The sequence below is a fragment of the Chinchilla lanigera genome, unplaced genomic scaffold, assembly GCF_000276665.1.
Source record: "Chinchilla lanigera isolate Chin_1 unplaced genomic scaffold, ChiLan1.0 scaffold00048, whole genome shotgun sequence".
In the NCBI taxonomy this organism is placed as follows: domain Eukaryota; kingdom Metazoa; phylum Chordata; class Mammalia; order Rodentia; family Chinchillidae; genus Chinchilla; species Chinchilla lanigera.
In genome coordinates, this window is record NW_004955449.1 from 2898758 (window position 1) to 2911144 (window position 12387).

Sequence of the window (12387 nt, forward strand, 5' to 3'; positions counted from 1 at the left end):
GGATCAAACTCACAACCTTGCACTTGCCAGGCAGGCGCTGTGCCACTGAGCTAAATCGCCAGCCCCTGAGGATAAACTATTGATACCAGAATTATGTTTAGTGAAAAAAGAAAATCTCAAAAGATTTCATATCCTATAACTGTATTTATATAACACTACTGAAGTGATAACTTATAAGAATAGAAAATAATGGTTGCCAGGGGTTTATAAGGAGGTGGAGGTGGGAAGTGGGTAAACATGACTATAAAAGGGCAACACGAGAGATCTTAGTAGTAATAAAATGTTCTCCAGAAGTGTTCTGTCCTTCTCTCAACCATTTATCTACTTATCGATCCCTCATATGTCATATGTCATCTCTCATATGTCATTTTTTCCTTCAGTCACTAAGTGATAGGGATATAATGTACAAGATACACATGGATCATATCAATGGAATTTGCAGTACTTGGCCATCTGAATATAGGATATGTTTGATGCCTATTCCTTCCTGCGAGCCCAAGATTTTAGTAAAATCTTGTATTAACACCTCAGGATTCCCCCAGATGGTCTTTGGCTTACAATACCTAGAAGGACCAGCTGGTCAGAGTACGGAAAGCATAATGGGACAAAGAGACACCAGAAGCCTCCTCGGAGATCATCCAGGGCAGGTAGCTGAGTACGGAGGCCCCATGGTGGCAGACCCTGCTGCTGCCTTCCTTTGCATGTTGGCTGTCTCTGTGGGCGATCTGAGGGCGTGGTTATCTATATTATAATAAAGTTTTTTTTTTTAAGAAAACACACACAGATCCCTTATGCAAATATGTGCAGTTTGCTAATGTAGAGGAAGACCCTAAATGATCTCTGGGTGTCACCAGTCTTGCTTGAGACTGTGTGCAAGACTCCTGAGTGGGCCCTACAGGGTCAAGGTTTCCTGGAGGATGGTGATAAATCGGGCTCAGTTTTAAATGGAACCAAAGCACATCATCAACCCAGACCTTCACCATGTGGTGACAGGGACAAGGAGCACACAGCTGGGGGCTGGAAGACAAAACAATGTCACAGAAAGGCCCAAAAATGACATCGCCAACTCCCTCCATTTAAGTGTGTGTGTTCCCCTCAAAAGAAGAGGTACACGGGCCCTTTTCGTGGGGAGCCTATTTTATTTTGTTCTGTTTGCAATCAGAAGTTATTTCGTTATTAGAACGTCTCACCTTTGTGCTGCTTTAGTACATCCCATTCACCTAGGTCCCTCAGATCCAAAAAAGCCTATAGTAGGAGGTGAGCTCATCACCCCATGACAACTCCTGAGCACAATCAGCACGTGCCCAAGGCAAGAGTGACAGTGACGTGGAAGCAGTGTCCAGCGTGGCAGAGTGACAAAACCTCTGCAGTCTATCGTCTTGAAAAGGAAATGCATATGATTTGGGTTGAGACCTGCCAGAGCCCCACTAATGGTCATTGTAAGTCATGCTCTTACTGATAGCGACCAGCTGTGCTAACCTAGTTCCAGTCCTGGGCAGAATGCTGCTAACAAGCAAATGGCTTGTGCTTGGCTCCCAATCCAATCTCTGGTTTTCACCGGTAAAGATGTTCTGGAATTTTTCCCCCTAATTTACTGACAAAGTCATTGCTTCCTGACTGCAAGGTCACTGTATTAGTTATGGTTTTTTTTTGAAGATAGGTTGTCACTATGCAGTTCAGGCGGGCCTTGAACTTACAGTGATCCTCCTGCCTCAGCCTCCCAGGTGCTGGGATTATAGGCTTAGTTATGCTATATCTTTTTAAAAAAAGAGAATCCCTGGTGTTGGACTCAGTGGTAGAACATTACCTTAGCATGCAAAAAGCCCCTTTCAACTCACAAAACTGAAAAAAAAAAACAAATCCCAAAAGTCAGTAGTTTAAATACAAGAAGTTTATTTCCTGGCCAACCTTCCAATAGGTACCGAAGACTTCCTTGGGGTTAATTCTCCTTATGGGATCTCCCTAAGGCCATGTCTTCTACAAGGGAGGCTTGGGAAGTGGTGGCTTAGCTGCATTCCCCAACAATCAGACTGTGGGAAGTAGCACTTGGTCTATTCCACAAGTGCCACACTAATTTAAATGGCGTTGTAGAGAGATTAAACACTAAATTGAGGCACAGGGAAGTTAAATTTAACTTTCTCAAGGTTACATACATAGCAAGTGGCCAAATTTGAACCCAGAGTCCATACTTAATAGCTAAGAGAAAGCATAGAAAAATACTTTTTCCAATTTTGGTATAATGATGGCATCTATAATCATGACCTGAAGAACCAGAAGATAATAAAAGAGAAATGAGAAGAGGGTGGAGGGGAGGGAAGGGGAGGGAAGGGAGGGAAGGGGAGGGAAGGAGAGGGAAGGGGAGGGAAGGAGAGGGAAGGGGAGGGGAGACAAGGGGAGGGGCGGAGAAGAGAGGACAGACCCATATTTGGCTACACAAAACTTAAAATTTCTGCACTGGGGGTACAGCTCAGTGGTAGAGCTTACACTTAGAATGCACAAGGGAAGCTCTGGGTTCAATCCCCAGCACCCACATCTTAAAATACGTAAATCAGAAAAGAAAATAAAAATCAAAGGAAAGTGATTAATTGGTGCTAAGTCTTGACTATCAACATAATCAAAAGTTAATCTCCACAATACATAAAGATTTCCTGCAGTTCAATTTTTCAAAAATGGAAAAATGGACAGCGGACATAAACAAGCAATTCACAGAGGAAAGTCAAATACCAAATGAGAAGACACTCAACTCCATTAATAAAAGTCATGCGAATTAGATTGTGACAATATCTTAAACTATCACAGTTGAAAAATTATTCAAAATGTCTAGTGTTCCTTCTTGGTGAGGTGTTAGGAAACAGGTCTTTTCATGCACTGTCAGTGTAAAGTATTAATTGGTCTTTTAAAAGGAAACTTAGTGGTAACTCTCAAAATATTGGACCACAAGTCAGTTACTAGGAATCTAACTTGCAAAAATAGTTGAATGTATGGGGAAAATTCTCCAAAAGATATTCACCTGTGTGTTCTCTGTATATTGGAAATAATCTGAATGATGATGCATAAGAGGATAGGTAAATATATAAATTACAGTGCATTTCTCATTTAGTCTTTACAGAGAAGGTTGTTGCTCTGAGGTTTCCACCTACATGGAAAGAAGAGATTTCTAAAAAGTAAAAACAGGGGCCAGGCAAGATGATTCACACTGCTAAGCCTGAACTATATAGTGAGACCCTGTCTCAAACACTAAAATAGAAAAATGAATAAAATAAAAAGGATTAGAGTTTAGCTCAGCAAAAACAGACATAATAAAATTAACGTAAGCTGTTTGATCTCATGTTTAGAAAACAAACATATGTGCGTATCTACTTATGCATATATATTTTCAAATGCAAAAGAAAGCCCTAGGAGGCCTTTTGTCATATATATTTTTTTTCATATATATATATATATATATATATATGTCATTCCTCTGGAGTTGAACCCAGAGCCTTTTTTTTTGTACTGAGAATCTAACTCATGACCTCAGGCTTGCCAGGCAAGTGCTTATGCCACTGAGCTATATCCCTGGCTCTGAACCCAGAACCTTAAGCATTCTATTACTGAGCTACACTTTCAGCAATACACAATAGCATGTTTCTAATATTGTTTGATTCTCTGACAACCACTTTGTATCACTTTATAATTTTTTTCTGCCTTATTGAGACAGGGCTTCACTATGCACTTCAGGCTGACCTTGAGTTCACTTTGTAGTTGAGGTTTCCCTAGAACCCACAATGATCCTCCTGCCTCAGCCTCCTAAGTGCTGGGATTATAGGCATGCACCACCACACCCAGCTTCACTGTATAACTTTTAAAATAGTATTTCTTTCTATTTTGAAAGGAGGCAGAAAGAAGACATGATGGCTTGCTCCTTCTGTCCCAGCTACTCTGGAGGCTGAGGCAAGAGAATCACTTGGGCCTACAAGTCTGAGACCAGCCTGGGCAACATAAGGAAACTGCCACCTCAATAAGTAATTCATAATTAATTAAAATGTACAAGGAGGCAGAGAGCTGGGCAAAGCTACCCAAAGTCCTTCCCTGCAAAGAACTGGCAGGTTTCTGTCCCCATCTCTCTCGGTTTCAGACAGTAGCAGAAGCAGCCCAGGATACCTCCAGAAAAGCCAGCTAGAAGCTTGGCGTGGCCTGAGTGAGGGCCACAACTGAGCGGCCCAAAGCCAAGTGACAGGAGCGCGCTCCAGCCTTGCCCTCCTGTGTCCCCAGCCCTGGTCATCCACCATGGGCCAGTCCACATCCCAGGCCTCCCCAGCTGGGGAAGTGGCCATGCAGGCAGCAGACAGGAGAACATGCTGCGGTGTCCCCAGGCCACAATCCCGCGAGGGAGTTACCACTGGCCCATCCTGTGCATGCAGACTCCGAAGCACATTAAACTGTTTTCTCAAAGTACCTGCAGGGGTTCAAGCCAGCAGAGTCTGGTTCCTGTGAATCCTGTGGGTCTGCACAACTCCTTATTTGAGTGCCTGGTAAAAGATGAGAGTGGAGAGAAAGACTTCAAGGGGAGAAACGAAGCCGGGCACCCAGAGGTACTCTGAGTTCCAATTTTGCTTCGGCGCTGGGGGTCGTGGTGCTTTGACCAATGAATAGGCATCGAATGCAGCGCGGGCCTTCCTGGGTCCCCGCCCAGGAAGGCAGGAGATAAAATCGGATCGGAAAGTTCCAGAAGCATGCTGTAGTGACAGCCAGTGCTGTCGTCTCCACCTGACAGCCAGCCAGAACCCAGCAGTGCAGCTCGGCTGGGGGAGTTGGTGTCCTGGAGCTCAAGGACCAGAAGTCAGATCAGGCTTGAAACCGGATGTGGGTGCTCCGGAAAGTGCAGGTGAACTTCCCAGCCCCTGAGCACCCGGGGTTTTTGTTTGTTTGTTTTTGGTCCTGGTCTTGGTCTTGGTCTTTGGCGGGAGAAATGAAACTTACTCCATCAGCGTGGCTAGTTCTCATACCCGGCCACCGGGCCAGTGACATACGGCAGATTTTAGCCATCAACAGAGAACCTCTCTCCGGTCTCTCCTGCGGCCACCCGGGCGGGAGGGGACCTGTGCGCTGCGGCCCCAGACAGGGTGCCCAAAGGAGAGGAGGGTGGCGCGGGGACGCTGGCCCGCCCGGCGCTGGGGCTCTCGCCGGCTTTGCTGTAGCCTTTTCACGCACGAGTCAAGTCGGCTTGACGCGTCTGGATGGCCGGGCAGGCAGGTGGAAAACTTGAGCCTGCCGACCTCTCTACCTTGCTGCGCAGCCCCCAGGCGGGACCCAGCGGTGACGCTTGCGAGTGGGTCTGGGGAAGCTTCCTGCGCGGTTCCCTTCAGCTTCCAGTTGGGGCCTTGGGGTCCGCGGGGCGCTCTGCACCTTGGGGATGCCCGTGCCCTTGCCCACTGTCCCACTGCGCCCCCACGCCAGCCCCGGGAAGATGGGCGGTGTGCGGGCTCCAGCCAGACCCTGGCCTGCGGTCAGCAAGAGACGTAACCCTCGGCCCGCTCGGGGTAGCACGCTGTACCCCTTCCCAGAGCGCAAGCCCAGGCGGGGGTGCCCAGTAAGAGCTCAGTAACGACGTTCGCCCCTGGAGGCCTGGAACGCCCCGCGCCTGGGGTAGGGGCGCGGGGCAGCTAGAGAGGGGACCGCTAGAGATGCTGAACCCTGGTCAGTCCCTGGGCCGAGTAAGAAGAGGCGAGGAGGACGCCGGGGACCGCAGCAAGCAGACCCCTGAGGATCATGCACCCTGCCTGGCCACCAGTGATTCTGCTGGGTTCAGTTGTGTCCTCTCGCGGGTCGGGAGTGGGAGGACGTCAAGGGTCCTGTCCACCTAAGGCCCGATGGGTCGCGAGACCCGCTGGCTGCATTCGGGGCGTGGAGACAACCAGTGTAAAGGACCCTGGGGCAATGCAAAAGGAGAGGCAAGCGCTGTCCCGAGAAGCTGCTGACCTGCGACAGAGACGACTGCGCTGTTGGTTCCGTGGAAAGTGGTTGGGGGGGGGGGTCCTTCATAAACCCAATCCCGCCCTTCCCCAGCTTCCGGAGTTCTAGGACAAAACCTAAAGGGATTGGAAAGCGCAGGTTCCTCAGTACTACCTAGGAAGGCAAGAAGGGTTGGTACAGAAACAAGCACTGCCTCTTGGACCAGCACCCTGGAAACTGCACCCAGGGCCCCCGAAGAGAGTGCCCAGGGGGAGACCACAGCAGCGTGTGTGGAGACCCGGAAGACCGGGTGGCAAACAGGACCCAAAGTGGGAAGGTCCCAGCCTGGGGGCTGAAACACACAGGCCCAAGCCAAGCGGCTTCACTTCCCTCCTTCGCTCTCCATTTAGGTCCCTGAACAGTCAAAGAATGCTGGGCTGAGAGGACGCCAGAGGCCAGAGGGGGCGGCCTCTGCCAACTCCACCTAAGCTCCTTTCTCACTCGCCTTAGATCTCGGAGAGAGGCAAATCTCCGCTCTGACCTGTACACAAAAGGTGTTGGCTCCCTCCGGTATTCTCTCCTTGCTTTTAGGCCAAAGGAAGGAAATTATTTGGATATTTTGATGCAGCAATCAAATCGTTTGGGCAAACCCAGATATGTCCGAACTATCAGAATTAATACCTCATGACTGTCTCAAGTCTCTACTCCATTCTCCAAATGCAGCGGTGATTCAGTCTCTTTCACACCCCCCACCCATGCCTTGGTTTTCTTGTTTCCCAGGTAAAGGGGACTCAGGCCATGCTTCATTCTAAAAACGTGCCATGTTCCAGTTCTCAGCTGACCTGAACTCTAAGCTGTTAATGGAAATAAAATACAACTGACTTGTCACCATCAAGAAGTCTGGAAGGAGGGGCTGGGGATTTAGCTCAGCGGCAAAAGCGCCTGCCTGGCAAGCGCAAGGTCGTGAGTTCGGTTCCGGTACCGGAGAAAAACCAAAAAAAAAAAAAAAAAGTCTGGAAGGAAAGGAACAGAGAAAACGCAAGATCCCAACAATTGCATTCTTCACTTTTTTTCTTAAGTCAAAACACCATGGTGACAGAGTTGGAATTTGAAGTCAAGACACCAAAAGGCAACCTGATTAACTATCAGGAGTTGAGCAGGGGCTCACAAAGCAGTAGGCAGAGAGTAGCTAAAGGCAGTGCCCTCTGGTGATGGTGGTGGTGGAGCTGGTGTTGAGCCCCAAGCCAAGCCTTTCTAATAAGATCGTTCTTCCCCCTCTCCTTCCTTAACCAAAAGGATGGCTACGAAGTAAATCCAGGCAGACTTGAAGGCGCATTACCTGTCTCCTTATTCCGTTGTGCGAATGCTGCAGTTGTAATTACACACTTGCTTTTTACGGGGGTGGGGGGGAGACCAAAGACCATATTTTTCAAAGTATCAACTTGTTTTCCATTAGGCAGTTGTTGTAACAAGTTCTTTCAGCGACATGTTATGTCTTTAGGAAAGGTGCTTCGGGTGGCGCGCACTAGCACAATTTTGTGGCTTTTAATTACTATTTTGTTCTTTCAGGGGGTTTCAGAGGCTGGCGCCTGGGCGTGATTAGACCGTCTACCCCGCCCGCCGCAATCTCGCGTGTAGCCCACAAGGTGGCGCAATAGAGCAGTCGCTGCAGCAGGACGAACAGACCGGGAGTCCAGCAAGGCGAGTGTTCATCACCGTCCGGAAGGTTTCCAACCACCAGGACATACAGATACCGAAGTCGCCAGGTAAACTTTTTTAAAAAAGAGAACAGACTGCAGTGGTAGGTCCTAAAGTGTAAAATTCTAAACTTCTTTATGTTTGTTATTGTAATTTACCAAGTCTAGTAATTGAGACTTGATAAGTCCATAATCTCACCTAAATATTAATTCATCTCCTTTTTCGCAAAAACATCGAATTTTAATGATGTTAGAATGAACTTTGAAGGCCCTCTGGTCTGTCTGGCCTACATTTCCACCCTTACGTGAAAGCCCCGGGATCGCTTTCAGGTGTCAGTCGCCCATGTATAATTACTCAGAACCTCGGCGTGTCAGGAGAGCACAAGAAATGATTTCAAATATATAGTAATAATACCTTTGGGATTATATAGCCTCTCTCTCAAGCAACATGGAAAAAACGTTTAAATGTTAACCAATTAATTGTCCTAATATCATTGTGGGTTGGTTAGGAAGCAGGTATTATTACACCTGGTTTATGGATAATTTCAATCAATTGACTGTCAAGTGCCTGAGTGGCTGACCAGAGTAAGTGCCAGACACTTCCAGGAAAAGCGGAGACACGGCTGGCTCGGCTCTCCGCACCGCTTTATGTGATTAATGTGTTTGAAAGCTGACCCCTGACATGAAGGCACAAAATCACTGGGATTCGCTCTTGCACACAGAATAGGATGGGAGACCCCACTTCTTCCTGTAGGGCAAAACGCCAGTCTTTATCTTCATGCTTTCTGTCCTGACGCGAGCCAATGTGCACCCCCTGTCCCCACCCCGCACCCGCACCCGCACCCCCACGCCAGCCAGCGCCTCTCCGCTCCCATTCAGAGCGGCCTGTGAGCGCCCGCGGCCGCTGGAGCCTCGGTGCCCGCCACGTGACACCCGCCCCCCAGCCGCGTAGCTTCTGGGCTCCGGGAGCCCCACGGCCGGTCGCTTCCGATTGGCTGTTGCTAGGTGACGTCGCCTGCGCTCACGTGACAAGTGTTAAATGCCCACCCTGCAGGAGCCCGCCTGGCAGACAATCGTAAAGCTGCTCCGGGCCGCTCACCTGCTCCCGCCTCCTGCAGCCCCGACCCGGCCCGGTCACCCCTGCCCCCTCCATCCCCCGCCCCCGCCCGAGCCCGCGCTGGGCAGGGAGCCAAGAAGGCCGGGAGGATGCGGCCCACGGCGGCCGTCCCGAGCTGCGCGCGGTGATCGCCTCCCCCGAGGAGGAGGCGCCTAGACCGTTGCCTCATTTCTTGTTTTCCTTCCCCCCCCCCCCCGTAATTACATTGGCTGCTGGAAGGGACCGGGAGAGACAGAGGAGGCGCCTGGCTTCCCCCTCACGCCCGCCACCCCTGCTCTTTCCCGTCCCGGGCCAGGATGACTGGAGTCTTTGACAGTCTGGTGGCTGATATGCACTCGACCCAGATCACGGCCTCCAGCACTTACCACCAGCACCAGCAGCCCCCAAGCGGCGGTGGCGCCGGCCCCGGTGGCAGCAACGGCAGCAGCAGCCTGCACAAGCCCCAGGAGTCGCCGACCCTTCCAGTGTCCACGGCCACCGACAGCAGCTACTACACCAACCAGCAGCACCCGGCGGGCGGCGGCGGCGGGGGGGCCTCGCCCTACGCGCACATGGGCTCCTACCAGTACCATTCCAGCGGGCTCAACAACGTCCCTTACTCCGCCAAGAGCAGCTACGACCTGGGCTACACGGCCGCCTACACCTCCTATGCGCCCTACGGGACCAGTTCCTCTCCCGCCAACAACGAGCCCGGTATGCACTACGCGGGTGTCCGGGGTCCCAAGTCGCGGGTCACTGGACGGAGGAGTTAAACATGTTTCGGGGAGGGGGCGCCCAGGGTCCTGGCCTTTCACACTGCCTGCCCATCGCCTGCTTCCTGCCCTTTAGCCTTCCCAATCTCCAGTCTCCGGCTAGTGAGGGCTCTGCCCTCGGCGCTCAGCTGGGGTGCCCCAGCGGCTCCGGGGCAGGGTGGGCCAGCGGTGCACGCCTCCCGGTAGCTTATTTCCTCGCCAACTGCCTCTTCTTTCTCTCCGACGTGCTCCCTGCCTTCCCCTTCCCGGGAGGGCTCAGCTTGCGGCTTGGGCGGCAGCTCCAGACCCCAGGTGGCGAAGCTGCGCCTGCAACCCGCGCGCGCGGCCTCTCCGCCGACCCGCTTCCCGGCTCCGGCCAAGTTCCCGCCAAGCCTTTCCCGCGGGCTAGAACTGTAGGACCCCCGCGTTGCGCGGTCATCACGACTCCGTTTCCTTGCAGAGAAGGAAGACCTCGAGCCCGAAATCCGGATAGTGAACGGGAAGCCAAAGAAAGTCCGGAAACCCCGCACCATCTATTCCAGTTTCCAACTGGCAGCTCTTCAGCGGCGCTTCCAAAAGACTCAGTACCTGGCGCTGCCCGAGCGAGCCGAGCTGGCGGCGTCTCTAGGCCTCACCCAGACTCAGGTGGGGCTCGAGCCCTGCGGGGACCAGGAGGGCGCGGGCCGGGGTGGCCCCGGAAGCACGTGCCTTGAGCACTTCTTTAAAATAATATATTTTAAGTAGTTTTAAGAACTTGCAGGCCCGCATCTTGGGCAACCTAAACTTCTAGGCCCAAAGCTGCAAAATCCCCAAAGGGTCGCTGCGTGGGAGGGGGGAAAGGGACCGAGGTGCGCAGAAATCGGTACCACGCTGCCTTTCCACTCGGTAATCATTAAGTGGGCGAAATAACTGGCCCTCCTGACACCCTCCGCTGTCACCACCGTGCACAGACATCCGGGGTCAGACACAGTCAGAGCGCGAACCTCAGCTTTTTGAGGTCACCTCCCAGTACGGCAGGAAGCTGCAGCACGAGATCCGCTCCTGGCCGGGTTGCTCAGTGGCCACCTCTAGCCTGCGGGCTTTCTCTGCAGCTCTCCTCTCCGCCCCTACCTGGGTTCCTCCACTAAAGCTGCGATCCTTTTTCCATAAAGGTCAAAATTTGGTTCCAAAACCGCCGATCCAAATTCAAGAAGATGTGGAAAAGCGGCGAGATACCCTCCGAGCAGCACCCCGGGGCCAGCGCTTCGCCACCTTGTGCCTCGCCGCCGGTGTCGGCGCCGGCCTCCTGGGACTTCGGCGGGCCGCCACGGATGGGGGGCGGCGGCGGCCCGGCCAGCGGAGGCAGCGGCGCCGGCAGCTCCGGCTCCAGCCCGAGCAGCGCGGCCTCGGCTTTTCTGGGCAATTACCCGTGGTACCACCAAGCCTCGGGCTCTGCTTCGCACCTGCAGGCCACCGCGCCACTGCTGCACCCCGCGCAGACCCCGCAGCCTCACCACCATCATCACCATCACCACGGCGGCGGGGGTGCCCCGGTGAGCGCAGGGACGATTTTCTAACCCCAGGGTACCTGCGCCAGAGACTGAGCAAAAACCCGCGAGCCTCGGTGCTCGCCCCCGCCGCAGGAGGGTCCCTGCTGCAGCCCGCGGCTGCCGCCCAGCAGTGCGCGAGGGTGCGTCGGGACGGCCCGGCCCAGCCGACGGAAACTGGGGACCCTCGCCAGCGGGCTCCTCTCGGGAGAAGCGGACAGCTGCTCGGCGAAGGCCGCACCAGGGCCACACTTCTGACCTGAGCCCCGAGCCTCGGCCATGTCGAGCCCCGCCTCGGACTCGCCTCCCCTCCTGTCCCCGCCCGGCGAGGTCGTCCGGCGCCTTCGTCGCCTGGGGCTTCGAGCTGAGCCCGGGAGAGGGACGCCGGCCCCGCCCGAGAGCTGCTCGGGCTCTGAGACTCCTTTCTCCTCGCTCGCCCCCGGCTCAGCTCCGGCGCGCTGCGGTTATTGACCTCCCGGGGTCCCGCCGGCCCGCCCTCCCCCTCGTGCCCCCTTGACCCGGAGCCCCAAGGCTTTTTTTTTGCCCCTGTGTTCCCAGACCTCGCCCCACCCCATCCTTCCCCGCCTTAGCGATCCCCAGGAGCACTCCCTTAGCTCTCTCCTCATCAGTCACAGTGGAGGTTTTTTATTTTTATTTTTTTAAAAGTTTAGGTGCCTTTGCGGATGACCTCATTTTGATGTTGGGAAAAATGATTTTTAATATGTGGACACTGCAAAAAATGTGTTTAAATTATCTTTTTTAAAATTTATTCAGGATTACTAGCCTGGACTTCGACACAGTTTGTAAATAAGTGTCTGTGAAGATTTTCCCACTGATTTATTTGTATAAAAATCCTCATCTTTTCAGACATTTTTGTAAACCCCTAGTTGTGAAAACTGCGGTTGAGCAGTGACCTCAGCAACCCCTCCATTTTATTTTTTCCCTTTGAAAAAATTTCTCAGTTAAATTAAGCTACTGATTTGAATTTGTTTTATCCGAAAGTCTTTGTTCTTGAAATGCAAGGTATTTTGAGGTTATTTATTATGAAAACAACATGCTCTTAATGTTGATTTTACACTATGAAGAGATTATTTAAATAAATTATTGTTTTCATTGGAGTGTGTGAATTTTCCTTGGTGCCCAGGGTTTCCGAGCTCGAGCCGCCGCCCAGGCCCAGAACCGGGTCAGACGAGAGCGACGTTTGCACTCTGCAAGCCGAGAGCGGGAGAGGGGCGGCGAGTCCGGGACCCGAGCGCTGGCTCGCGCGAAGGTTCAGCTCCGCCCTCTTCCGTCCCCTCGCGGGGTTCGCCAGCCCGCGGTGCGGTGACTCACTCAGCACCGGGCGGCTCCAGCCTCCGCCCGCCCGGCCGCCTGGCGCCCGC

General features: G+C 52.7%; 1 protein-coding gene across 1 annotated transcript; it reads left to right on the forward strand.

The window, feature by feature from the left end:
• The first annotated feature begins 8744 nt into the window (after window positions 1–8744).
• Window positions 8745–11136, forward strand: Dlx2 (distal-less homeobox 2). The gene is made up of 3 exons (XM_005393217.2): window positions 8745–9441; window positions 9940–10124; window positions 10631–11136. The coding sequence occupies exons 1-3, from the start codon at window positions 9045–9047 to the stop codon at window positions 11033–11035; spliced, it is 987 nt and encodes a 328-aa protein (XP_005393274.1). The 5' UTR covers window positions 8745–9044; the 3' UTR covers window positions 11036–11136.
• Window positions 11137–12387: the final 1251 nt, after the last annotated feature.

Excerpts from the sequence above, each read along its gene's own strand:
- Dlx2 (XM_005393217.2), top strand. The coding sequence starts at position 9,045 with ATGACTGGAGTCTTTGACAGTCTGGTGGCTGATATGCACTCGACCCAG. Across the intron at positions 9,442-9,939 it reads TCCCGCCAACAACGAGCCCG|AGAAGGAAGACCTCGAGCCC; the intron begins GTATGCACTACG and ends GTTTCCTTGCAG. Across the intron at positions 10,125-10,630 it reads TAGGCCTCACCCAGACTCAG|GTCAAAATTTGGTTCCAAAA; the intron begins GTGGGGCTCGAG and ends TTTTCCATAAAG.